Genomic DNA, 25992 nt, shown 5'->3' with positions numbered 1-25992 from the left:
TACGGCTTCTCTCCATGAATTTGTAGATAGGGATAATAAAATATTTGCATTCTGTATAATAATGTGATATAAGTGGTTATACCTTTGATGGGTTTCAGCAGATAAGTGTATATTTTGAAGTTTTCTTGTTTCATTAAAACTTTTGCTTTTTCCATAATACAGTAGTTTTGCTGGACTCATGAAATGCTATAGAAAGAATTCACTGTAAAAGTTCATTATGGTATTTTCAGGTTGTTACAAGGTTTCTGGAATATTATGATTAGAAGCCTACAAAATAAGAAACTAGTTCAGTTTTAAAATATACAGTCTGATGTGTTTTGAAAACATTTAAATTTTTTATTGAATTAAAACGATGCATTATTGGACAGATGAAGGGATCCGTGTGGGCTAGGGTTTTTTTCTGGCTTTGAATATTAATATAGAATGTGGTATTCAGTTTTGATCATTATTCTGTCCTGGAAAATTTTACGAAATATGGGGGCATTTTCATCTGTGCCTGAGAAAATTATAAAGTTTTTCATTTTTACCTAGATTTATATTTTAAAAAATGTATGTTTACATATATGTGTGTAAATGGGTGTGTGTGTGTGTGTATCTCCTGTCTAATGGAATATTCTTTTCCATACTCCTATTTGCATGCCTTATGGAATCTTACAGATAAACTGCATTTTAAGCCTGTCTGTGTCTCACTGTTGACAGCCCTTTCCAGAAGTGAGCAATTAAATATCATTACCAGGTTAGACTGGTGTAGCTATCAAACTGCTTCGTTCAAAAGACTGTAGCAAAGTAAATTTTAAAGGTTAGTTTTTAAAGTAATTTTATAACAGAACTGTTTGAAAGCAAAAAAGAGGGCTTTTTCCTTTGTTTTTAAAGCCATAGAATTTTGTTAGGTTGTGGCAAAATACTGCAGAAGTGAGCAGGCTCAAATGGTTGAGGAATTTCTAGTCTAGAGAAATAGTTAAATCTCAGTGGTGAGGATTTCTGCTCACATCGGTTTCCGGTATGATAGAGATAAAATGATAATTTAACGTTTTCATATGCATACATACACACCGTCTTTTATTCCTTACTTTATAAAAACTTTCAGTAAGTAACTTGAATTGCTGGCTTGACTGTTTACATAGCTGGTAAGTAGGTGCTTATTTTGTGTCTTAAAATGAAGTTTGTATTGTCTTTTGTTTGTATTATGTTGATTTTGAAAATAATAGAATAACTTTTTTTCACAAATTATCTTGAGCTTTTCTCTCAACAGAGGATCACAGGCTTTAAAATTTTTCAACACACATCAGTTAAAATGCCAGTTACAAAGACATCCAGACTGTGCAAATGTGAAGCAGTGGAAAGGCGGGCCAGTCAAGATCGATCCCCTGGCTTTGGTACAAGCTATCGAGAGATACCTTGTAGTTAGAGGTACTTTCCCTAGATGTGTGTTTTGTGTTTGTACGTACATTGGGCTGGGACTATTAGGGGATGTGGGAACGATTTCCCTGCTTAAGGCTGCTTCTGTTAAAACCTAGCATTGGGAATTTGTGTTCCCATCATTCATTTTTACATAGCCTGTGGAAGCGTAGTACACTTCCGAGGGCTTGATGGCTGACTTCAGTGATGAGTTCATTTATCGTATTGGAACATAATGCAGTAGAAATGATGCTCTATAGGTGACAATTTTCTTAGCTTTTTCTGCTTCATAGGTCACAGTGTTAAGTGTGTACTTTTTCTAAGAGTATGTTTGTTTAACCAGTACGTGTGGGCTTTTCTTTGCCACGGACAATTGCTTAGGAGTTTTAACGACCTTCTTGGGTCTTCAGGGTATGGAAGAGTAAGAGAAGATGATGAAGACAGTGATGATGATGGCTCTGATGAGGAAATAGACGAGTCTCTGGTAAGGTGCTATTCTCACCGTGTTGTCATGCGCACACGGTTCAGGGCCTGGAGCTTAAGTGGGTTTTCTTTTGCTTCATTCAGGCTGCTCAGTTCTTAAATTCCGGCAATGTAAGGCACAGGCTACAGTTCTACATTGGAGAGCATTTGCTGCCGTATAACATGACCGTGTATCAGGCAGTCCGGCAGTTCAGTATCCAGGCTGAGGACGAGCGGGAGTCCACGGACGACGAGAGCAACCCTCTGGGGAGAGCGGGCATTTGGACAAAGACTCATACAATATGGCAAGTCCAAAACTGAGTTCATTTGCTTTGTCATCAACTTCCATATGTCATTCCTGTGTTTTGGAATTCATAGTAATGGCTGGCTTACATAAGGAGAGTGGGCCCAAATCCTACATTTTATTATTAAAAGCTGCTTTAAATATTTTATCTGTGTGTACATGAATGCATGCATGTGCACACATGTGTACGTTTGTATTTGCCTTCCTTATGTCTCCTGGAAAACGTACTCATGGGCAATAATCACAGTATATGTCAACTTTTTAGATTGATTTCAAGTCTTTAAAGAAGACAAAAACCTCTTCGGGAGATGACATTCCTTTAGGTAATAAGCTTGGCATCTCTGAGCCCTTAGAGGCATTTGGATGCAGCTTTCTTAGTTGTTTGTGAATGTCTTCTACTTAGATTTATTTATTTATTTATTTATTTATTTACTTATTTAAAGATTTTATTTATTTGACAGAGAGAGATCACAAGTAGGCAGAGAGGCAGGCAGAGAGAGAGGAAGAAGCAAGCTCCCCGCTGAGCAGAGAGCCCGATGCGGGGCTCGATCCCAGGACCCTGAGATCATGACCTGAGCCGAAGGCAGAGGCTTTAACCCACTGAGCCACCCAGGCGCCCCTTCTACTTAGATTTAAAGAGAACCAGTCTTCAGGGCACCTGGGTGGCTTATTCGGTTAAGCAGCCGACTCTCGATCTCTGCTCAGGTCTTGATCTCAGGGTTGTGAATTCAAGCCCTGTAGTGGGCTCCACTTAAAAAAAAAAAAAAAAAACTACAGAGAGCCTTTGTTCTCTGAACCAACCCTGGAGTTCCTCAGGTGGCCTCTCCTGGGCCAGTGGACTCTTTGTGGTGGTTTCCTGAATCAGTGCCTGGGTAATTCTCCAAACCCATAAGTAGGGAGAAACAGGATAGATGTCAGAGTTCTGGTAACTGTGGTGTCTGTGGGTCACACTTCAGCCCCTGTAGAAGAGTTTGTATTTTTAAAATCGACATTTAGTTTATATATTCTCCAATCAATTTAGGTACAAACCCGTGAGAGAGGATGAAGAAAGTAATAAAGATTGTGTTGGTGGTAAAAGAGGAAGAGCCCAAACAGCTCCAACAAAAACATCGCCTAGAAATGCAAAAAAGCACGATGAGTTATGGCATGGTAAGTTGGTCCATGGGAGGGGAAAACAAATTGCCACAGGGCAGAAGGTTTCTTGTTGTGGAAGTTTTAAAGGAATGATTTATATCTGGCAGTGAAACCCTTAGATATGATACAGAAAAAATGAATTTACCACAAATGAAAAATTAAGTACCTGCAAAATTAAATTTTGGAAGAAAATTGGGAAGAACTCATACTGTTCTCATGACAAATTTATGTTTTCATGAAGGCTAAAACAAATTTCGTTAGTAGAACACATTTACTAAAGAAGAGACTGATGGTGGTCAGGCAGGCCCTCCATCTTTGTCATATGTTATAATCTAACAATTATAGAAGGAATGAAAAGTTCTGCCAGGTAGTGTAATGACTGCAGAATGGAGTAGCACCTCCCAGTTGATCTCTTTCCTTTTGTAGTATGGAAGCTATCAAGCTTCCAGTCTCCGAGTGCTCACCCACCCCCGCCCCCCATTTCTGTGAGGGTAGCAGTGTTTTAACATTCGGCTCAGGGTCCTTCTTGGAGACCATCTCTATCCAGGAGTTTCCAAACAAAATGGTGTCAGCTACTGGATTTTTTTTTTTTTTTTTTTTTTTTTTTTTTTTTTGTCCTCAGAAATAAGGGCATTATAACAATGTTTTGTTTTCTTTTCATAAAACTTAAGTTCTGTTGTAAAGGATTTTTATTTTGAGTTTTTCTGTGTCTGTGTTTTTGGTGTTAAAAATTGCTCTTTCTTTTATGATAGCAATAGTGTGGTGATTTTTAATTCCTTTGTTTGGTAAAAGTAAATGGCAACAGTTTGAGCCCCTGCCCCCTGCCCAAGCTATTACTCAGTGAAATCTAAGAATCGTAGATCCCCTTGGAAACTCTCAGTCTGTCCTATCCTTGGCCTCAGATTAAATAGCCAAATCTCCTATCAGATTTACAATTGGGAATATTTGTCTGTTTTACATGGTCATTTTAAGGTGGTTATAAAAATTTAAAAATCCAGGAAATTTGTATTTTTATACTTAAACTTAAATTTAAACATTCTGTCTTTATTATTCTCTGTGGCCGTTTTATTGTTAGTTGTTTCTTCTGTTGAAAAGAAGAAATGGGAAATGAGTCCGTTTTTCTCCTTTACAGTTTATTTGGGTATGGGAGGAAAGCAAAATTTTCATAAGCTTGTATGATGTATGTGTAAGATAAAGGGAAAAATGTTCAAGCTATCAATACTCTGATAGGATACCAAACAGTAGATCTTCACAGCTTGTGCTTACTATTTTCGGGGGATAAGAGGACACCGGCTCCACTGGCACAGCCTTTCTAACTTGGGTCAAACCTTACCTTTGATCTTTTGCCCTCTAGATGGAGTGTGCCCATCGGTATCAAATCCTTTAGAAGTTTACCTCATATCCACGCCACCTGAAAATATAACTTTTGAAGACCCATCATTAGATGTGATTCTTCTTTTAAGAGTTTTACATGCCATCAGTCGATACTGGTATTACTTGTATGATGTGAGTAATGTGGGCTGCTTATGGAGTTTCCCATTGTGTGTAGTGCGTGGCATGTTACCTGTTGGTTGATGGCTTTTTCTGTCTAGTGGTTGATGAGTTTTTGTTGTACTAGGGACAGCCATAAGGATTCCGTTCAATGTAGGGGGATCATAGTCCAGTGAGATATAACATACTCACCAGTGGGAGCTTCTCCCGCAATTTCTGTGGCTGGCCTACATTCTTGGATTAGTGTTCTTCCTGGCTGTAACTTTATTAAGTTAGGCTACAAAATGAAGAAAAATTCTTTCAGTACATTTAAGCAAAAGTTCATTTGTCTAAGTTGATAATAGGGAAGAATGACGGAATTGGCCTCACACAAAAACATTAGCTGCCACCTCAATGATTGGGTCAGTACTAGTGGCCTGTAGGGGTTGTGGTATTTGAGATCTGCATGGTAAAAGTTGTCATTTAGGTTGAGACACTTGAGTGAGGAGCTGTATATCATATGTTGGGAACCAGGTGAAATCCAGGCCCTCTGCATACATTTTTGAAGATAAAGAGTTAGTGGATATAACCCTAATGTTTTACTACATGCAGACTCACTTTATTTATTTATTTATTTATTTATTTTCAACATTTTACAGAATGCAATGTGCAAGGAGATTATTCCAACTAGTGAATTCATTAACAGTAAGCTGACAGCAAAAGCAAATAGGCAGCTTCAAGATCCTTTAGTAATCATGACAGGAAACATCCCAACATGGCTTACTGAACTAGGAAAAACCTGGTAAGATGATCATTTCTGAAGTGGTATCTTGGGAGTGTGTTATTGTTGCATTGGTCTTAATAGATTTTGTCACAAAAACAGTCTTCACTGGACCTACTTAAATGTGTTTAAGTAATATCATATTTGATCACAGCTTGCTTAATATTTAGTGTCGCTGTCTGTAGCTGGGGCGAATACAAGGTCTACTTGTGACAGTACATACTGTCTAAATATATGAAATAGAAAAGTATGCAAGGATATTTAAAGAGATTAAAATCCTCTGTCTTTGTAAAGTTGGACTCCAAAGGTACATAGTTGGTTGATTTTCTGAGCCTGTTTGCATCCAGACTTAACATTCTCAGAGACCATAGAACTATACCACCAATCAATATAGTAGGCAGTAGCCACATACATCTGTTTACATTTAGATCAGTGAAAATTAAGTAAATTAGAAATTAGATTTTAGTCACATCAGCCACATCCTTATGTGGCTGCCCATATTAGAACAGACGTTGAATATTGGCATCACCACAGGAAGTGTTTTAGCAGCTCTGTGTCAAGAACTTCCAAAATCCTACATCAAGAGGCAGCAGTAGGACCTGTGTCCCTGTAGGGTTTCTTCTCTGGAAATCAGCATGGCTGTTTGGTAGGTTTGAGTGACTTAGAAATGCCAGAGCTGGAGGAAGATCAGGAGCTATCAATGCCATTATTATTATTTGTGTATATGTGGTATGGGGATGGTTTGGCAGTGTCATGAAGCAGTGATCGTATTTTAAAATCAGGGTTTTGCTAGTTAAGTCATACTTCCTGAAAGTCTTTGGGTAGATTAAAGATAATCTTCAATAGACCTGATTTAAAGTATAGGATTTTTAATAGTTGAATTTCATTATTTCACAGGAAAAAGCTACTTTTAATGCATTATTGATCCCTTAGAAATTTCATACAAGAGTTATGAAAATTCTTCCAAATTAGTTTGCCAAGACCGTTTTTATTGGTTCTCTTAGTTTTTCCTCTGTATCATAGTAACAAGTTGTTTCTAATGTAGTGGTTTGTATGGTTTGTGATTCTAATTCAGATAATCTGTGTCTCATCTTTTTACAGCCCATTTTTCTTCCCTTTTGATACCCGGCAAATGCTTTTTTATGTAACTGCATTTGATCGGGACCGAGCAATGCAAAGATTACTTGATACCAACCCAGAAATCAACCAGTCTGATTCTCAAGATAGCAGAGTTGCACCTAGATTGGATAGGAAAAAAGTAAGTTTCTCCCCCCTAATACGTAAAGGTAGACCACACCGAGCTTTTGCCACTAACGGGAATGCTGGAGCTGCGGCGCGTGAGAGCAGTGCCTGTGGTGCGGAACCGTCACGCGGTCACTGCCGTCCCTCTGCTTGTCTGTCTTCTCTGGCGCAGCCAGGGTTTCCTGTCAAGTCTTGGAACCAGGCTCTCTGTGATTATTTTTCATCCCACTGTTAAGAGTCCTTTTTTTCCCATTTCTGAAGTAATTTCTCCAGTTCTTTTTTCTTAGTTGCCATGACTCTCATGCCAAGAAAGAGTCCTGTCTTCTCCCACCAAGGCTTTTTCTTTTTAGTTTAGGAACTCACACTATAGCCTCCCTTTTATACGTGATCCGTATGCAGTAGGTAGAATTAACCAGGTGCACTTTAGTCCCTTCGCACATCACTCTGATCAGAGGTGACCGAAACAGGATTCTTGATGGGATTCCTGGCTTGTGCCAAGTTGCCCCTGGTTGCTGACCTCCGCTTCCTGGGCTTCTCACCTTGGCTCCACACTCAGAGCTCTGACTACTCCACTGTGAGCCATTCCAGTGGTGACCCCATCCTCCATTTGTGACGCCACTGCCTTTTGCTTCTGATGTCTCTGTTCATCTTCCTCTTTTCTTGCTGAGGATTCTTACTCAAGTGTGTCTTTTGAAAACCTGTAACTCCAAGACTCATGAGAGCCACTAGTAATGACATGAAAAGAGAAGGAATGAGAAGCAAAACAAAAATTACCTTATACTTTTTGTTTGTTTTGCAAAGCCTTGCTATTTTTATCTTTATTTGTATCACTAGGATTGTGTCAGTGGCAGTGTTGGTAGATTTGGAAATCTAGCAGGACGTGTCTCGTCCCCATGAATCTCGTTAGTAGATGTTTGTAGTTGCGCTTGTAAGATCTCTGCAGGTTGGGGCCAGGAGGTTTCAGCTCACCTGTCTTACCTGCCACTGCTACACCGATCTCTCCATGATGTAATTGTAACTGTGCCCAGGGAGAGGCCATGTAGCTGCAGCCCTAAACTTGCGCTGGTGTCTGGCAAGGTTACAGAGAGCCTTTCTTCTCCACCTGAAATTGTCTCAACCGTGTCGTGTCGTGGGCTCAAGATAATACTTAGACTTGTAGCTTTGTTGTCCACATTCGTAGCAACACAGTTGTTTCTTAACCTTTCCCAACATATGCTTTTCTAGAAATGGTCTTGGGGTGCTTCAGTGGCTCAGCCAGCTCAGCATCCGACTCTTGGTTTTGGTGGGGGTCATGATCTCAGGGTCATGGGATCAAGCCCCACACCACTCCATGCTGGGCATGGAGTCCACTTGAGATTCTCTCCCCTTCTTCCTCGCCCTCTGCCCATTGCCTCACTCAAGCAGACGCATGCACACTGTCTCGTGGGCTTTCTCTCAGATAAATGCAAAATAGTATTTTAACGGTTCATTTTTTTTTGCACTCCAAGATATGCCAGCTGTTTATTCCAATAAGGTGTAACGCGAGCATTGTTTCCTCACGTTTGTGCTTTGTTTTTCAGCGCACTGTGAACAGAGAGGAGCTGCTGAAGCAAGCAGAGTCTGTGATGCAGGATCTGGGTAGCTCCCGGGCCATGTTAGAGATCCAGTATGAGAATGAGGTGAGCTTACCAGCGTGGTTGGTTTTCGACTTCATTTGTGCCTTCAGTAAGACTTTGTTGGTCCTCTGAAATTCTAAAAGACAATTGGGAAATTAATCTAGAAATTGAAGATTTGCTCTGTGTAGGATGATCATGGAAGGCGGAAACTCTCCAGTTTCCAAGATTAAGATGTTTTTTTCCTGCATAAGAGCAAATGTTTGTGTAATTCTTAGGTTGATAAAGTGAAAGGGTGTTTTAAGCGTACCTTTCAAAATGTTTGAACTGCTTTTAAAAAAATAACAGATCTAACCTGTATAATAAATGTAAACTTAACAACATGTACAATTCTAGTCGTACAGATTCTAATGTCCGAATGTATTCAGTCTGAAACCATTACCACATCAACATCAAGAGAACATTCCATCACCCCAAACTGTTCTCCTAGATCACTTTGCCATTCGCCCCTCCCCCTGCCTCTTGCCCCCAGGCAACCATCGGTCTTTTTTCTGTCTTGCAGTTCCGTCTTTTCTTACAGTGTCCTAGTAGGTATGTAGCAGTTTGTGTTACTCTTCTGTCACTTAGTACAGTGCTTTCGAGAGTCATCCAGATTATTGCATGTATCTGTATATTTCCTTTTATCACGAATAGTAAGAGACTGTCATATAGATATTTCAGGAAATGTTTCATCACCAGGTGATAGACATTTTAGTTTCTAGTTTTTGACACGTGTGAATGATGCTGCTGTGAACATTGTGGGTACAAGTCTTTGGATAGACACTTTTTATTTCTCTTAGGTAAATTCTTCAGGGATGAATTGCTGAGCTACTTAATAAGATCCATTTTTACTTTGTGAGAAACACCACAAACTGTTTTCCAAGTAGCTTTGCCATTTCCTATTCCTGCCAGTGATGAAGCTTGTGAGTGGCTTCCCATGCTCACCAACTCTCGGGTCTAGTTTTTTTTAATTTGGGGTATTTTGGTGGGTTTACAGTAGTATCTTACTATGTTCTGTTTGCATTTTTCTGATTTCTCATTCCCATTTGTTTTACTGGCCATTCATATATCGTCTCTGGAGAAGTGTCCATCCACATTTCCAGCATCGTGTTTTATGATTAAGTTATTACTCTGGCTATAAGTACTTTATGAAATGTCTTTGGAAGAGCAGACATTTCTAATTTTGTTGAAATCCAGTTTATCAGTTTTTTTTCCCCCTGGTCTGTGCTTTTTTTAATCCCAGGAAATTTTCTCCTCACCCTTGGTTTTCGGAGATTTCCCCCCATGTGTTTCTCTAGAAATTTTAGAGTTTTGGCTCTTATACTTAGGTCTGTAATCCATTTTTAGTTATATATAGCATAAAGTAAGGGATTAAGGGTATTTTTCCTTTTTTCTAAAGATAGGCTATTTCATTTTTCTAGCACCATTTTTTTGAGAAGGCATTTTTCTCCCATATTGAATGACCTTGGCTCCTTTTTGAAAATGAGTCGATTGTGAATATTTGGATCTATTTCTGGATTTTCTGTTCTTTTTTGTTTTTCTATACTGTCTTGATTACTGTATCTTTATAGTTAGTCTTGAAGTCAGATAGTGTGAGTCCTCCAACTTTGTTTTTCTTTGTCAAAGTTGTGGTTATTTCTCAGTCCCTAGTATTTCCATGTAAATTTTAGAATCAGCTTGTCAGCATCTACAGAAGGTCTCCCAGGATATTGATAGGGATTATGTTGAATTTTGGTCAGTTTGGGGAGAAAATTGACATGTATTAGTGTTGAATCTTGGTGGTCATGAACACCGTGTAGACTTCCATTTGTTTAGGTCTTTTTTTCTCTCTCCGTTTCACTTATTAACAAGTCTAGAGGTCTTTCATGTGCACATTTTGTTAAAATTCTCCCCAAATATTTCTTGCTTTGTAATGATGTTGAAGATGATACTTATTTTCTGGTTGCTATTAGTTTGTAGAAATACAGTTGATTTTTATATCTTCACCTTATTTTCTGTGACTTTGATAATTTTTAGTTCTAATAACTTTAATAGATGATGTAGGCTTATTGCAGAACCCAGGTTTGGGAGGCTTAAAGGGCTGGATAGTAAAACATGCATGGGCTGCGGGCCCTACACTGCCCATCACGACCACTGCATTTTGCCTTTGTTGTACAAGCAGGAAAGTGGCCGGAGACGATACTTACATGAATGGGCCTGGCCGTGTTCCAACAAAATTTTATTGTCCATGAAATTTGAAGTTCCATCTAATTTTCACATGTGGTAAGATATTATTCAAGATTTTGCAACCACGGAAATTGTAAAAACCACTGTTAGCTTGCAGATGGTACAAAAACAGGAAGTGGACCAGAGCTGTAGTTGGCTCACCTGTGTTGGACAGTCTTGTCGGCTGTGGAGAAAAAATACATTTTTACTTACTTTCTAACCTTTGTCATTTCTTTCTTTTAAGGCACTTTTATATTAAACAGCTTGGACCGGCCCTCAAGAGATTTCAAATAATGGTTTTCTCTGTATTTTAACTGTGAAAAACTCTTGAGGGTACTTTTCCTCCCTCTTTCCCCTCAATATTTTTAAGACAAAACTTGAGAAAACTTTAAAACTCGTAAAGACCTAAAATTTCCAAATCTTCTATTACACTGATTATAATAGCCAGTCACTCTGCCCATCAGTTTTCTTGTCTATAAAATGTGAGGTAGAGTACAACCACTAACAATCTGCAGTATCACCTACGGTTATCCAAGGAATTTTTTTTTTTTTAAGATTTTTATTTATTTATTTGACAGAGAGAGATCACAAGTAGACGGAGAGGCAGGCAGAGAGAGAGAGGGGGAAGCAGGCTCCCTGCTGAGCAGAGAGCCCGATGCAGGACTCGATCCCAGGACCCTGAGATCATGACCTGAGCCAAAGGCAGCAGCTTAACCCACTCAGCCACCCAGGCGCCCCTATCCAAGGAATTTTAATATGAGTTTGATTTTTCTTAGGCCTTTTCATCTCATTAAGACTTTTGAAAAGTTAATTTGAGAGTATTTAGTCATCAAAAGTAAAACTTCAAGTCATTGTGACCTAGAAAGTCGACCATGTTCTAGGGATCCGGGTTATGGCAGAGTTCCTGCAGTCAGAGGATTACAGTGTAGTGGCGGGGGTGGGGGTGTGTGCAGCACAGGACAGAGGTACAAAGGACACAAGTCCTACCGTCCTAGGAGCGTGTGAGCAGGTTCATAGAGTTCGACTGATGGAAGAGAGCAGAAGAACTAGGGGACCAAAGGCTGTGGGTCGAGCAAAGGATTGGGCTTTGTGGCGAGTAGCAGAAGCGATGGGGCAGAGGGAGATGGAGTGGAGGCCTTGGCTGCTGGGATAAGAAATTGGCATGCTCTTTTGAATCCATCCTGACCGTGCCTCTTGCTCAGAGATACAGTTCTTGAGATGTTTACATGTGCATTTCTTTTTCATAAAACTGCAAGACCTCTGCCCCAGGTGACTTCTTTTCCTGAGTTTATTTTTAACTTTAATTTTTACTTTTTTACCCCAGTACATTTTTTTCTTGCCAGGAATGTCTTTCCTTCCCTCTCGCATCCTTCGTGGTTCTGTTCACATTGCCTCTCGCACGGAACCTGAACAAGTTCACTATAGCATCACAGTGATTGCGCCACGGGTCATCAGGACTGAGCTACTGATGTAGAAGTCTTAATTTAATAATCTCCATTGCTGGGTCTTACCCACTAATTATGGGAAAGATTCTAGGAGGATCATTGGGGAATAGGGCTTGGGAGGAGTACTGACTTTAGATACAAAGGGCCTCAGGTTGTAAAGCAGATTCGACCATACAGGTCTGCACATGACCATTAGGAAGACTCCAGAGTAGCTCTAGAAGAATCCTAATTTGAAGTATCAAATCCAGATGGGCCCCATCTTGAATAGGGATGATTGGTAAACCAGTGTCTAGGCTCAGAGTCTTTAAGCCCCAAGATTGGCTGGGGCTACAAATGACCAACCTCTGGGAGGGCGAAGTGTTAGGAGCGGGGACTCTGGAGCCTGGCGCCAGTGCTGCCTGACTGTGACACTGGGCAGTTCTGTAAAGTCCTTGGTGATACCTCAAGAGGGGCAGAAGAGTTGGACGTTTCTCATCCCGTGTTGTTAGAATGATTAATTGTAGAACATTGTCCTGTCGTAAGTGCTAGTGTTAGCTTTTGAAAGAGACTCAGTTGTCAAAATTCATTTTTCTGTGTTTTTACTTCTAGAGCTTTATGCTTTTTCTTCCTTTTTTTTTTTTTAAAGAATTTATTTATTTATTTGAGAGAGGGATCACAAGCAGGCAGAGAGGCAGGCGGTGGCGGGGGCGTGCCAGTCTCCCCACTGAGCAGAGAGCCCAGTGTGGGGCTCGATTCCAGGACCCTGAGACCATGACGAGGCCTAACCCACTGAACCACCCAGGCACCCCCTTTTCCTTCCTTTAAAAACAAATGAAGCAAAACCAAAGTACCTACCTTTCTAGTGGAGTGGCTGAGTAGAACAGAAGCCTGAAAAGATGAGGTTGATCTACCGCGGGGCGGCTGGCCAGTCAGGTTGCAGGGTGAATTGCCAGGACAGCTTTGACTACCTCCTTCCACACCTCACAGATTTGCTGTGATGACATGTTTACAGTGATACTAGTGCCATTTGATATTTTAAGTCTGTTTTACCTTTAAAAATAACAGCCCATTCCTTGGATGAAGGAATTAAACTGATCTGATTTGTGATTTCTATTTAGCCTAGGGTAATTGTGCTAAAAGGAGAAAAAAAAACTTAAGTGGCTCTAAAGCACCATCTGCTGGATATCAGATGTTACTGCAGTTTTTTCTTTTTTCTTGGCTTCTCTTTTTTCCTTTACTTCCTCTCTTCCAGGACTCAGGATTCAGTGGAGAACAAAGTATACAGAATTCCTACCATCACAGAACTTTTTTTCTCCCCCACGTATTTACGCATATGTGTATGATGGGTCACATGATGAAGAGAAAGAAAGGTGGATCGGGATGGGGGAAGGGATAGGTTAGTTAAGAGGACATTTGACAGGCAAGTCATTACCATTTAGGGAAGGGTTTCTCTAGAGAAAGAACAGAGAAGCAAAAGCCCCGAGGCAGATTCCTGGCCCTTCCGAGGCAGATTCCTGGCCCTTCCGCAGAATGACCTGCCAGAGAGGAGTCAAGCTATGGGAGAGGGTCACCCAGGTGGTGCAGGCCGGGGAAGAACGTGAGCTTTTGCTCTGAGTGAGATGGGAGGCCTCTCGGCACTGTGAGGCTAGACGAGGAGATGCCGGGAATGCAGGTGCAGAGAGCATGCAGGAGGCTCTAGCAGTAGACCAGGTAAGGGACCAGTTCAGAATATATTTTGAAGGGGAGGCTTACAGTGTTGAATGATGGGTTGGCATGTGCAGTGAAAAAAAGAAAAGCCAGGGTGGTATTGGTGGGTCCAGAAGGTGTCACCACATCCAACCTGGTATGTCACTGTTTGCAAAGTTAGAGTGAAATACTTGGTGGATTGGATCTGATCTGTTTCGCTAGTTTGGATACTTTAAAAAAGTAACTGTGATAATAATAAAATAATGCCCATTATCTGCAAATCATCTCTAAGTGAACTCTAGTTCTCTTGATCAGGATAATGGTTTGAAGTGGCCTATAAACTACTATATTAACTTGTCATAAGCTGCATGTCTAATTTATGGTCCGAGCTGGTCAGACCTCTATAGAACGTGAAGGAATGACTAGGCTATGAGCATGGACACGGGATGCCTCTTATGGAGCGGGGCTTTTCGTTCAAAGCTGTACAGTCACATCCAGGCTGGTTTTAAAATACCAGTGCCCAGGCTCTAACCACACCTGTCAAGCGAGAATCTTCGGGACATGCTCACCGTCTCCATGCGAACATACTGATAAAGCTCTCAGGAGTTTCTAGGGCGCCGGGGGGCTTGAGAAGCACATACATACTCCCTGAGGCTAAGTTATTGCGGTGGGTGCTCGCATGGGTCTGACCTTCCCTGGGCCCTGTGTTCTTCCGCAAAGCAGTGTTCAGTGGCTGCTGTGTGTCCACGCACTCTTGAGGGTACAGAGGTGAACTAAAGTTACCCTTGAGGGAGAAATGCAAACATATAATGAAACTGTGGCAGTGTGAGGTGATGTGAGAAATCGCTGAACAATGATTCCTGAAGAAAAAGGAGCAGAGTCCCTGGGCTGAAGAGGAGGCTTCTCTTGAGGAGACGACATTTGAGTTGGTTTCAGGGTAATAGCTCACCCGAGAAGGCTCTGGAAGGAGATCATCCTCAGACAAAGCCTTCATATTCGCCAGGGTGCGAGAGCTACAGCAGCACTGTTGTCAGTGTAGAAGCTTGCAGCACACAGTGTGAGTGTGAGGGTCCTGGGCAGTAATAGGGTGGCTCGTACTTGTTCTGGGGGACCAAGGCTGAAGGAGCCCGGTCAGGACAGTTGGGAAATGATGCATGAAATAAACAGTTGCTGCTAGTATCCATATTGCGAAGAGGTTGGCCCAAGAAAAAGGCAACGTAAAGTCTGAAAATTTGAAGTTGTTCTGCCTTTGTTCTTTTGTAGGTCGGTACAGGTCTCGGGCCTACACTGGAGTTTTATGCACTTGTATCTCAGGAACTACAGAGAGCTGACTTGGGTCTCTGGAGAGGTGAAGAAGTGACTCTCAGCAATCCAAAAGGTAATGTTAATGTGTGAGGTCGTCAGTCTGTGCTTTTCACGTGAGGTAAAAGGGCCTTTATAATTCATTAAATAGATGTACTTTCTAGTAGAGGGCCATGGTCTCTGACCTTCATTCAATTTTTAGCCTTTGTTTTCTCTTTTATCAAATTAGGGAGAACCTTCCAGCTCTAGAGGACTTCATTCCATGATCTGATTTTGAGAACACTGACTTGCTTAGATGTTCTTAGTTATCAGGTTTTGTCCTGTCTTGTTTTGTTTTTGGAAATAGCATCTAAAGTTTTGTGACTTGCTCATTTCATAGGAAGCCAAGAAGGGACCAAGTATATTCAAAACCTCCAGGGCCTGTTTGCGCTTCCCTTTGGTAGGACGGCTAAGCCAGCTCACATCGCAAAGGTTAAGATGAAGTTTCGCTTCTTAGGAAAATTAATGGCCAAGGCTATCATGGATTTCAGATTGGTAAGTTTAGGATTATTTGCTTGTCTACATTTTTCTGTGTCTGTGTACTCTGAGAGTATCTCAGTCGCCTGCACTTCATGCTGGGTTTTAAAACAGTGTGTCACAGACTTTAATGGGCATATGACTTACACGGAGATTTCTATTTAAAAATACTAATTCAGGACCAGTATCTGAGATACTTGGTCAGTATGTAGAAGACATTTTCTTTCATCCAGTGTCAAGTTTCCAGGCTGACAGTTTTGTCTTGCCTACAGAATGGGCTGTTAACCAGTTATCTTTTTAACCTCTTTTTCCCCCCAGATGTGCAGTAATGCAGACTACAGTAGAATTTAGTTTATTCCGCCCCAAATAGATTAAGATTCCTGTAAATAATCTCTTAGTCTGGAGGCCCTTATGGAGAATATATGTCCTTCATTGAAAGAAAACCTTTTTAGGATCACTGTTTAAATAGGATCCTTTGGTGTACTAAATTTTTCACAATATCAGAGCCCCAAATTGGGTTTAAATGGGAACAATTGTGTGTAATGAGAGAAAGAGTTCCGAAATGTGGTTTTTTGGAGGGGTGAGTTATTACTCAGCCTTTATAAATGATCTCTTAGATGTCAGTTACAGAACTGAGGCAGTTCTAGAAGCTTAGCATGACTGTTAGAATATTTTGTATACTTCCTTTCAGGTGGACCTTCCCCTTGGCTTACCCTTTTATAAGTGGATGCTGAGGCAGGAAACTTCATTGACATCACATGATTTGTTTGACATTGACCCGGTTGTAGCCAGATCAGTGTATCACCTAGAAGACATTGTCAGACAGAAGAAAAGACTTGAACAAGATAAATCCCAGGTAAGCTTAGAAGATGAGGAAATGATCAAGTGGATCCGTTTCTACTGTTGCAAGATGAGGTCTTTGTTAAGTGATTTCTATTTGACGTAGTTACTATTTTACATTATTATTTTATTTTATAAGAGTTTTTTTTATTAGATTAACTGAAACGATTTCACAGTAAGATGACTTCTAAAAACAGCAGGTGATAACAGCTTGATTAACAAATAAATGAAAAAACACTCCTGACTTGAACCCGTAAGGCTCTTACTTATTAAATTTTAGGTGGGTGTTATGTGTCTGGGCAGATACTGTATCATACTGAATTTCTTTGGTAAGCATTTGAACCAATAAAAACTATTCTCAGGACAGATTGTTTTTCCAGAAAGGTAGCTTAATTTAGGAATAGTCCATCTGTTTATAGAAAGATCAGAAAAATAGTTTTAAAGGGCGTGGTAGGTGTCTACTATTTCTTAGTAACATCTGTTGAGGCTTCTTTATTAGAGTGGGTAATCTTGAGCTTTATATCATTAATGTATATTCTTTACATATTAATAAAAGATTAAAAATTATTTGACCCAATCTGAAATTAATAGTGGGTTCTGTATCAGGCAGAAGAAGACAAAGTTATATTTAAAAAATAGCGGCACAGAGTCAGCTATATTTGGGCAGGCAGCGTGGACCAGTGTTAAATCAACTCCCATTTTATAAATCGTGTAAAGTAAGAATAGAGAAGATTTTGTAGGGAAAGTGTCACATCTCCCGATAAACTGGAGAAGAGCTGTCGACAGATGGGAATTTTAAAATGCCTTATCAGGGAAGAAGGTGATTTGTAAGGGAATTAATTTCCCCCCTTATTAATTAGTGATTTTTGGAAAGATCAGTTTGTTTATTGACAGCAATTAGCATTTTAAAGAGGCCAAGTCCATCTTTTCCATAGAAGATACTTTGTCTTAACATTTTTTAGAATAAGTTTTATGCTTACCGACTTTATAAATTTTATTTCTTTAATTTTTTAAAAAATATTTTTAATTTTATTTGACAGAGATCACAAGTGGGCAGAGAGGCAGGCAGAGAGGGAGGGTGAAGCAGGCTCCCTGCTGAGCAGAGAGCCTGATGAGAGGCTCTGTCCCAGGACTCTGAGATCATGACCTGAACTGAAGGCAGAGGCTTAACCCACTGAGCCACCCAGGCGCTCCCAACTTTGTAAATTTTTAAAAATGAATGCAATCTTATTTGGAATCACCTCTTAGGTAAGTGGTGGCCCCCAAAAAAGGAAGGAAAGGAAGGAAAGGCACTCTTCCACGTGCAGTATGTATATTAATTCATTTAATCCACAGCATGCGTCAGAGACGTAGGTGTTTCTATTATTCTTCTTTTGCTCACGAGACACACAGGGCAGATAGGTTCAGTAACTGGCCAAGATCATGGAATCCAGAGTGTGGGAGGAGAGCTGGAACTTGCATGCGAGTTCTGCAGCTTTCTCTCTTACACACTTTGCAACATGCCACCCGTTCTCTTCAACTCTTTTTTGAGATTTGTTCTATAAATCTTTAATAGTTTTTTTTTTTTAAAGATTTTATTTATTTATTTGACAGAGATCACAAGCAGGCAGAGAGGCAGGTAGAGAGAGAGGAGGAAGCAGGCTCCCTGCTGAGCAGAGAGCCCGATGTGGGGCTCGATCCCAGGACCCTGAGATCATGACCTGAGCCGAAGGCAGCGGCTTAACCCACTGAGCCACCCAGGCGCCCCTGTTCTATAAATCTTTAATCTTTATTTTTGATGTTGTCAGTTTAAAAGTATAAAATGCATAGCACAGAAAACACATTCCATGGAAACTGCTGTACTGTATTAACCAGTTTTCATCCAGTGCATGAGGAATGGTGGTATGTGGTATTGTGGAGCCCCTCTCCTCATTTTTTATGAAGTATACAGATGGAGCAAACTTCATAGTGTAAATTCTTTTTTTTTTTTTTAAGATTTTATTTATTTATTGGACAGAGAGATCACAGGTAGGCAGAGAGGCAGGCAGAGAGAGAGGAGGAAGCAGGCTCCCCACTGGGCAGGGAGCCCGATGCGGGGCTTGATCCCAGGACCTTGGGATCATGACCTGAGCCGAAGGCAGAGGCTTAACCCACTGAGCCATCCAGGTGCCCCTCGTAGTGTAAAATCTTAAAAGACACATGGGAAATGGGCTGAAGCTTACTAGCTCTTGATGTAATGTAAAGTCTGGAGAAATGAACAGTGAATTCCTTTTAAATATCTTAAGGACCCTATATATTCTAGATTCCTCTCAATGATAGCATTTTATAATGCAGACCTTTATAAATAAGATGTTCCCTAAGTAACTGTGGGAGAGGAGACTTTCCATTAGGATAGCAGTGACCACCTTGATCTGTGTGAGAGGTGGGGGGCAGTTTCAAGAGCTTTCCAGGAGGAGAACATTTGAGAGATGTTGATGATTACTATCTTACTAGTCTTTCTGAGAAATACCTTAAACCTAAAATGAAAGGCCTCCCTTCTGGTCTCCTCGAATGATTTCACCTGCAGCTGAGGAGAGACCTAAACGCAGGCTTTTACAGGGAAGGACAGATTAAAATTATACCTTAATCTTAGTGTTGTTTCCTCTTCTGCATTCTGAATTAATCTGGATGGCTTTCATTTCCTTTTTAAAAATGACTAATTTTAAATCAGAACTTCCTAGCTTTTTTTTAGTTTAAATGACTAATTTCTTGCACCTGGACTGTTCAGCCACTGGGAATTTCGTACTTGGGGGTATTTCCAATTTGGAAAGCCATTTCGCTTTCTCCTGTGCCATGTACCTTCATTTTCAGGTAGTAGTTGCAGTTTTGCATGTTGGTTTCTAATCTAAAAAAAATGTGTAATTCTTAAATGTGTGTAAGCATTTAACAAAATAAATAATACAAACTGCTTTTAACATTTGTCTTTAGAGTATGACTCGAGGGCTCTGTTGGAACCTTTCTTCACCGCAGCATTATTGTGTGGATACAGATCTGTTGTCACAGTCCTGAAGTCCTGAAGTCATAGGATGAGAAATCTCCAGGGAGTCCCTTAGACTTGAGCTTTCAGGGGGATCGAAGTTAATTACCGCTCCTTAGGTAGTGCGCTGTTTGTATTTACTCACGTAACAGTGCATTCTTTGTATTTACGGTTTCCTGTCTGAGGAATGGCAGTTAACTCTATGTATAATTGGATTCATGAAGATTAATACAGAACTTAGGAAAAGTTTGTCTGGCTCTGTAACCACTCTCAAATGGACCATCATGTAAGCGATTATGACTTTTTGTGAAATCTGATTTGAAATGTGGTCACATTGACCAACATCTCATTTTGAAGGAACAGTTAAGTGAGCTTATTTTTCCCCAAATAAAAATAGTTGGATTCTGAAATGCTTCAGATTATTTCCTTTGGGATCTGTGACTTGTTCCTGTGTAGATGACGACACAAAAAGAAGTCCTGTAAGAGCAGAAGGAGCCCTTAAAATATATTAGCGTATCTTTTGTCTTATAAACACAGACACAGAACCAACAGAATGACGGTGCCTGACATCTCTCATCCCCCCTTTTTAGACCAAAGAGAGTCTACAATATGCATTAGAAACCCTGACTATGAATGGCTGCTCAGTTGAAGATCTAGGATTGGATTTCACTCTGCCAGGGTTTCCCAACATCGAACTGAAGAAAGGAGGAAAGGATATACCGGTCACCATCCACAACTTAGAGGAGTATCTAAGAGTACGTAGTCGCGGCACCCTTCCGGGGAAAGGCCAGCATGAGGACGTGGGGCTTCCTGTTGACACTGCTCTGGGGGGGAGGGACGCTGCCTCTCCAGCCCAGTGAAACCCTTGGCACCCAAGATCACTACGTCAATCCACTTCTTCAGGCTTTAGCTTCTGTCTGTGCTTGAGAGAACATGTTGGATAGTTCATGATCCTCATGTGACCTCAGATTTGCTGTCCTCGAGCTTGAATACCAATAACATCACCTTGTCTTCATTTAAAAGAAATCGGTGAAAAGGAGCTATCACTTGTTTTCTCGCTAAACTGCATTTTGTCTTTCTATCAAAGTGGCTAACGTGATAGAATTAACACACACACACACACACGCGCGTTTATGGGGGTAGCAAAGACTTTGAGATAGTTCATGGTTCTTAACTATATTTGCTAAATTAAGGGAGAATTATTTTGTATTGAAAAGAAATTCTGTTTTAAGATAACTTACATAGATCTTTATTACTACTTTTTAAAAAGTTTTCTTTAAAAAAAAAAAAAGTTTTCTTTTGGTTTATTTCTGACCTCGAGTGGGAAGAGCTTTGGGTTCAAGATCAAATATCAACTACACCCAAACTTGGGTTTTCCAGCAACCTACAGTGGGATTTTGGATGGAACCTTGGAAACATGTTGGCCCTGGTTTTCTTCATCTGCTAGAGAAGGAGAGTAGATAGCAGAGGTCTTCAGACATTGTTTAGTGTCCCCGACAGTTGTGTGACTGACAGACACCCCCTTCAGTATTCAGAGAACTGTCTGCCCTTACTACCTGCTTTTTTCCTTACCTTGAGAAAGCTGACCTTTTAGCCTGTTGGCAAACGACCAGGTGAAGGTTCTCTGAAAATAACTTGTAATAATGCTTGTGTTTTTGTTTTTATCTGAACGTGTCCTGTATTTCTTGAACCCAGTGGGTTAGCCAGAGTCACTGATGACCAGATAATGTTGGACCGATAACAGGAGCTTTCTGTTACTTTTCGACTTCCCGGGACTGCATTTGCACAGTTGGCCCTTTGCTAAGTGAAGTGGAAGGGTTGGCTTCTAAGAACTTAATCAGGATTTAGATATAAAATTTTCACACTAGAAATTCAAAACACTTAACAGTTGATAATTATGAATCTTGAAACATCAGCTTTACTTCTAAGTAACATTTTATCCTTTTGGGACACACTCCTCTGTTTCTCATCTGGGAAGGTACTATTCTGTGCCATCGGGTTTTTACATAAATGAATTTTTAAAAACACACTAAATATAAATGCTCATGGGTTGTTTTTGTTTGTTTGTTTGGTGGTGGTGGTTGCTGCCTTACATTTTCTTATTGGCCAGGCCCCCAGTTAGAAGTTGACCTGAGTGATCTTTTATGCAGTTTTTGAGAGGTATTTTAGAGACTTTAATGACTTGTATTTTGTTTCCTATTTTTTTGTTGTTGTTTTTCTAAGTGATCAGGAAGGATGTTTCACTGTACTTTGCCACATGTTGAATAGGAAAGAGAAATGAAATCCTGTCAGGGTTTCTAAAAGACCTTTCTTTTTGCAGCTGGTTATATTCTGGGCACTAAATGAAGGCGTTTCCAGGCAATTCGATTCCTTCAGAGATGGATTTGAATCCGTCTTCCCACTTAGTCATCTTCAGTACTTCTACCCGGAAGAAGTGAGTAGCTTATGTCTCAAAGAAAGAATGGCTTGTCACTCCATGTGTACCTGTAGTTATCTTAGTGGGCGGTCTCTGTGCCATCCAGCCAAAGGTTGTTGCAAACAACCACAACAACAAAAACCAAGTGCAGATGGGAGTTGTGGGAGGTTTGGGAAAGAGCAAAGAAGAGCCTTAAATACAAAACATAATAGAATATAAATGTAACATTTGTATTATATAAATACTAAATATAACTTAACTCTTAGAGAGTGGGGTGTGTGTGTGATTGGTGAGCACATAGCCTCATTGTCGCCTGACCCTGGGTGGGGTGGGAGGCAGGTGTCTGGGGCATTGGGGCTGGCAGGAAGGGGCCTGGGTCCACAGTGGTGAATGCAGAGGAGGGAGCACTTTTTTTTTTTTTTTTTTAACCTAAACTTCCTGGATTAGGTGAGACATTGCTTTGTGATTGGAGTCAGTCCTTAAAGTTTTAAGGGAGTGTTGCAGATGCTGTTGAGAAGAGGGGCATGAGCCTGTGTGCAGTTTTCCAGCCTTCTTAAGTGCAAAAGGAGTCCGAAAAACTACTCGCTAGTGAGGAGCTGGCATAGGAAGGAGCGAAAGTTTGGAATCCCTTTTGTTTATTATTTGAGCGGTAACTTTAGAATACATGCCTGTTACTTGCTAAATCCAGCTTTCTTTGAATGACTTAGCATTGTAATCTCCATTACGGTTTTTATGTTCACTCCGATTTGCCACTCACTGAAGCAGGTGGTGTACCTGGTGCTTTGAGGTACTGAATGTCATCTGGAATTGAAAGCAACAGGCGTTGCTCCTGGAATTGAATTCTGGTCCCCACCACTTAACCATCTGACCTTATCGAGGTTATCGCATCTGATCTGCCTGCCTCATGCATAAATTGCGATAACCTCTGTGTTACTGAACAGGATGCATTAAGTACCTGAAAGTGGGTGACGTACAGTAGACACTAAATTTGATATGCCCTGAATTGGATTTTCTCAAAGTATGCAGTCATTCTGCAGATGGGCAGTTAACCAGAGAAAAGGTGGTTTAATTTGAAGCTGATGTTAGATTTTCCAGGCAGATACGAGCACTTGTTTGCTTTCTAATGTTCCCCTGTGATGGCTAGCTTGGTCCCCGTGCCGCCCCAGCCACCATCTGGCCACCATCTGCCTCTCTTTACAGTAAAGAGTGGGAAAGCTGCCCATTTGCTGTCTCCATTCAGCTTGCTTCTCCCACTTCCTGCTCCAGCTCAGTAGTCTGTGTCTTAGCTTTCCTCATGTACACCCTTGGGTTTCTAGAAGATAGGACTTATGAACTCTTCCTGGTTAGAGGTAGATTATCAAGGGAAAGACTCTAAAGACATGAGAAGAGTCAGGTAAACTTAAGCCCAGGGTTTTTCCCAGGTATGTTCTGTTGGCAATTAAAGGTTTCTCTAGGCCCCAGTCCCTGCATGGAGAGGAGACTGATTTCCTAAGTGCAGTAGAAGAGCACATCGGACAAAAAGAGGTTCTCAGCAGATCTTTTTTGATGCTGAAAATGATACTTTCCTTTAGCACGTGTAGACCTGTATTCTATTGGCGTACTGCAAAACACGCCTGCGAGGTTCACTCTGTTATGCAGCTGTGTCTTTAGTAATTTGTTATCGTTGTGTGAACACGCAGCTGGATCAGCTCTTGTGCGGCAGCAAGGCAGACACGTGGGATGCAAAGACACTGATGGAATGTTGCAGGCCAGATCACGGTTATACTCACGACAGGTATGTAGTGGGGTCGGTGGGGTTTTCATTTGATGGTCAAGAATTGGGTGGTGTGTGCATGTATATGTACACATCATAAACATTTTTAAATTTGTCTACGTATTTTATTAAAAAAAATTTTTTTTAACATTTATTTGAGAGAGCATGGGCACGAGTGAGGAGAGGGATAGAGGGAGAAATAGACTCCCCACGGAGCAGGGATCCTCATGAGAGGCTCAATCCTAGGACCCTGAGATCATGATCTGAGCCAAAGGCAGAGGCTTAACCCGCTGAGCCATCCTGGCACCCTAAATTTGTCTGCCTATTTTAAAGGAGACTTTTCTGATATTTTGGCCTTCTGTTAAGACCTTAGGACCCAAAGATTCTTCATCAGGCATTTCTGTAAATATGAACAGGGTGGGGGAGGGGAGAGGACAGGTCTCACCCTGTTACCCATTTTTCTATGTAGTAAAACCGAGACATCTGTATAGTCCCTGACAAGTCTTACTTGTTAGAGTAATCCTGCCATTTGAATTCCAGCTGTGACAACAGAAACCATTTGGATTTCAGAGTGTACTGGAATGGGAATTCATAGGTAGTGGTAGTTAAGTTTTTACAGTATGTAGCTAATTGTGAGGGTCTGCATTGTGGGGTGATTCAAAACTGTATTTTAATATGATGCAATAATTGTGGTTATTTATTTCTGTTGTAGTCGGGCTGTGAAGTTCTTGTTTGAGATTCTCAGTAGTTTTGATAATGAGCAGCAGAGGTTATTTCTCCAGTTTGTGACAGGTAGCCCAAGATTGCCTGTTGGAGGTGGGTATGCCTTTGCTCCGTGGGTAAATGGGTGTGCCAGCCAGCCAGACTTCAGTGCCACAGCAGGATATTCTGTAGTTGACTTACAGGGCCTTAGTGATAACACCGTAATGCTTCTAAGTGTTCACTCTGTTTTGCAATGTATAAGAGCTTTCACCAGCAGGGACGTTCAATAAGGATGGTCACTTAAACACATTGAAGTAGGATTGTTAATGAACACATAATGCTACTTTTCTAGATAAAATTCAGATCCTCAGGCCATCTGCATTAGAAACTCTTAGAGGAGAGTGCTTTGCAGAGTCTACTTTCCTAGAAGTGAGTCACTCCTAACAGGAGTTGAATTGGTATTCTATTTTAAAAGTCAGAAAGCCTAAGGAACTGTTTGCCTCCATATTCTACGCGGGCTTTTTATGGTAAATAAAGCAGATATCAGTCACCTTACACTAAACGTATATCAAATGTGTAGATTTAATTGCCAAGCAAGAAAGAACACCTATGTGTGTGCTGACCCCGTGCAATAAGGCGGTGCGACGTTTCCTGGTAGTGAAAGCGGGAGAGGGTGTGTTTGGGATTCCAGACTGATTCTTCTGGCTGAGAAAATGTTCTCCTCTGAGTTGGCCGTTTGCATCCTACAAACTTGCTAATAAGTTCCTTGGTCTTTCTTCCTTCCCTTTCATCAGGCTTCCGGAGTTTGAATCCACCTTTGACAATTGTCCGGAAGACATTCGAATCAACAGAAAACCCGGATGACTTCTTGCCCTCTGTCATGACTTGTGTGAACTATCTTAAGTTGCCGGACTACTCGAGCATTGAGATAATGCGTGAGAAACTGTTGATCGCAGCGAGAGAAGGACAGCAGTCGTTCCATCTTTCCTGATCACAAGAAATGCAGTGTCTGCCTGTTACAGCAAAAGAAAAAAAATCATGATTTCTTTTCTAAATGTATCACCTGAGTCAAGGAAACATGTTACGCCTTCTTGTTGTAGGAAAAACGGCTTGCAGATTATACAAGAGACACTTGGTTGATATTCATTAATGGCCCCATGGACTTAAAAGTGATCAGGCCCTAAAACGTTGTTGTGATGAGGGTTCTTTAGCAAGTTCTTGTTTAAATTATCATTTATTTGATGAGTGAAGTTTTTAACTTGCTTTGCTGTGTGAAATTTAAAAAAAAGGGATGTTTTTCCAGGCTGAAACAATAAATGTCGCTGTGCAGTTTAACTCCGGGTGTGTGTGTCCATCGAGCCAAGTCTGCACTTTGTCTCCTTCAAGGACACCTCTGGTACATAAGGACAGAAATTCAAGCTCACGTGTCTTTGACAGATGCGGGCTCGTAGGTTAGCTGTCCGTGCCCGCCACTGCCCCGATTACCCTCCTGGAGTCACGTGTTGTCTGCGGCCCCCGCGGTTCTTCCGCATATAGCGCTCTCGGTGGTCCCGTTTCCGTCAGCCATGGGCTTCTGTTCCGTGATCTCTCCCCAGTTAAGATACAGTTTAAGACTCATTGAACGGAAATATATTGTCGATATAATTCAGCCTTTGTAGCCAGGTAGACTTTTCTCATAGCTTAGTTTGAATCTAGCTGTAGGGCACTGCTGCCCTCTCCCCAGTGACACAC

General features: G+C 40.9%; 1 protein-coding gene across 23 annotated transcripts in view; it reads left to right on the top strand.

Annotated features, from left to right (window-relative positions):
- TRIP12 (thyroid hormone receptor interactor 12) overlaps positions 1 to 25596 on the top strand; it is a 146706-nt gene extending 121110 nt beyond the window's left edge. For 17 of the 23 annotated variants that reach the window (XM_047721222.1, XM_047721220.1, XM_047721232.1 and 14 more), the window contains 16 exons: positions 1238 to 1410; positions 1809 to 1882; positions 1966 to 2165; positions 3186 to 3313; positions 4653 to 4804; positions 5428 to 5570; positions 6651 to 6807; positions 8351 to 8449; positions 15001 to 15115; positions 15419 to 15573; positions 16247 to 16411; positions 19981 to 20145; positions 21711 to 21824; positions 23486 to 23580; positions 24272 to 24375; positions 25056 to 25596. In XM_047721222.1, coding sequence (XP_047577178.1) covers positions 1238 to 1410; positions 1809 to 1882; positions 1966 to 2165; positions 3186 to 3313; positions 4653 to 4804; positions 5428 to 5570; positions 6651 to 6807; positions 8351 to 8449; positions 15001 to 15115; positions 15419 to 15573; positions 16247 to 16411; positions 19981 to 20145; positions 21711 to 21824; positions 23486 to 23580; positions 24272 to 24375; positions 25056 to 25252 — 2236 coding nt within the window. In that variant the 3' untranslated portion in view covers positions 25253 to 25596. The remainder of the gene's footprint in view (positions 1 to 1237; positions 1411 to 1808; positions 1883 to 1965; positions 2166 to 3185; positions 3314 to 4652; positions 4805 to 5427; positions 5571 to 6650; positions 6808 to 8350; positions 8450 to 15000; positions 15116 to 15418; positions 15574 to 16246; positions 16412 to 19980; positions 20146 to 21710; positions 21825 to 23485; positions 23581 to 24271; positions 24376 to 25055) is intronic. The other 6 variants (XM_047721226.1, XM_047721235.1, XM_047721229.1 and 3 more) reach the window with 1 other exon arrangement.
- The last annotated feature ends 396 nt before the right edge of the window (positions 25597 to 25992 follow it).

This window comes from Lutra lutra, chromosome 3, assembly GCF_902655055.1.
Source record: "Lutra lutra chromosome 3, mLutLut1.2, whole genome shotgun sequence".
In the NCBI taxonomy this organism is placed as follows: domain Eukaryota; kingdom Metazoa; phylum Chordata; class Mammalia; order Carnivora; family Mustelidae; genus Lutra; species Lutra lutra.
Note: the sequence above shows the minus strand (reverse complement) of the source record. Positions and strands in the feature narration are given on the sequence as shown.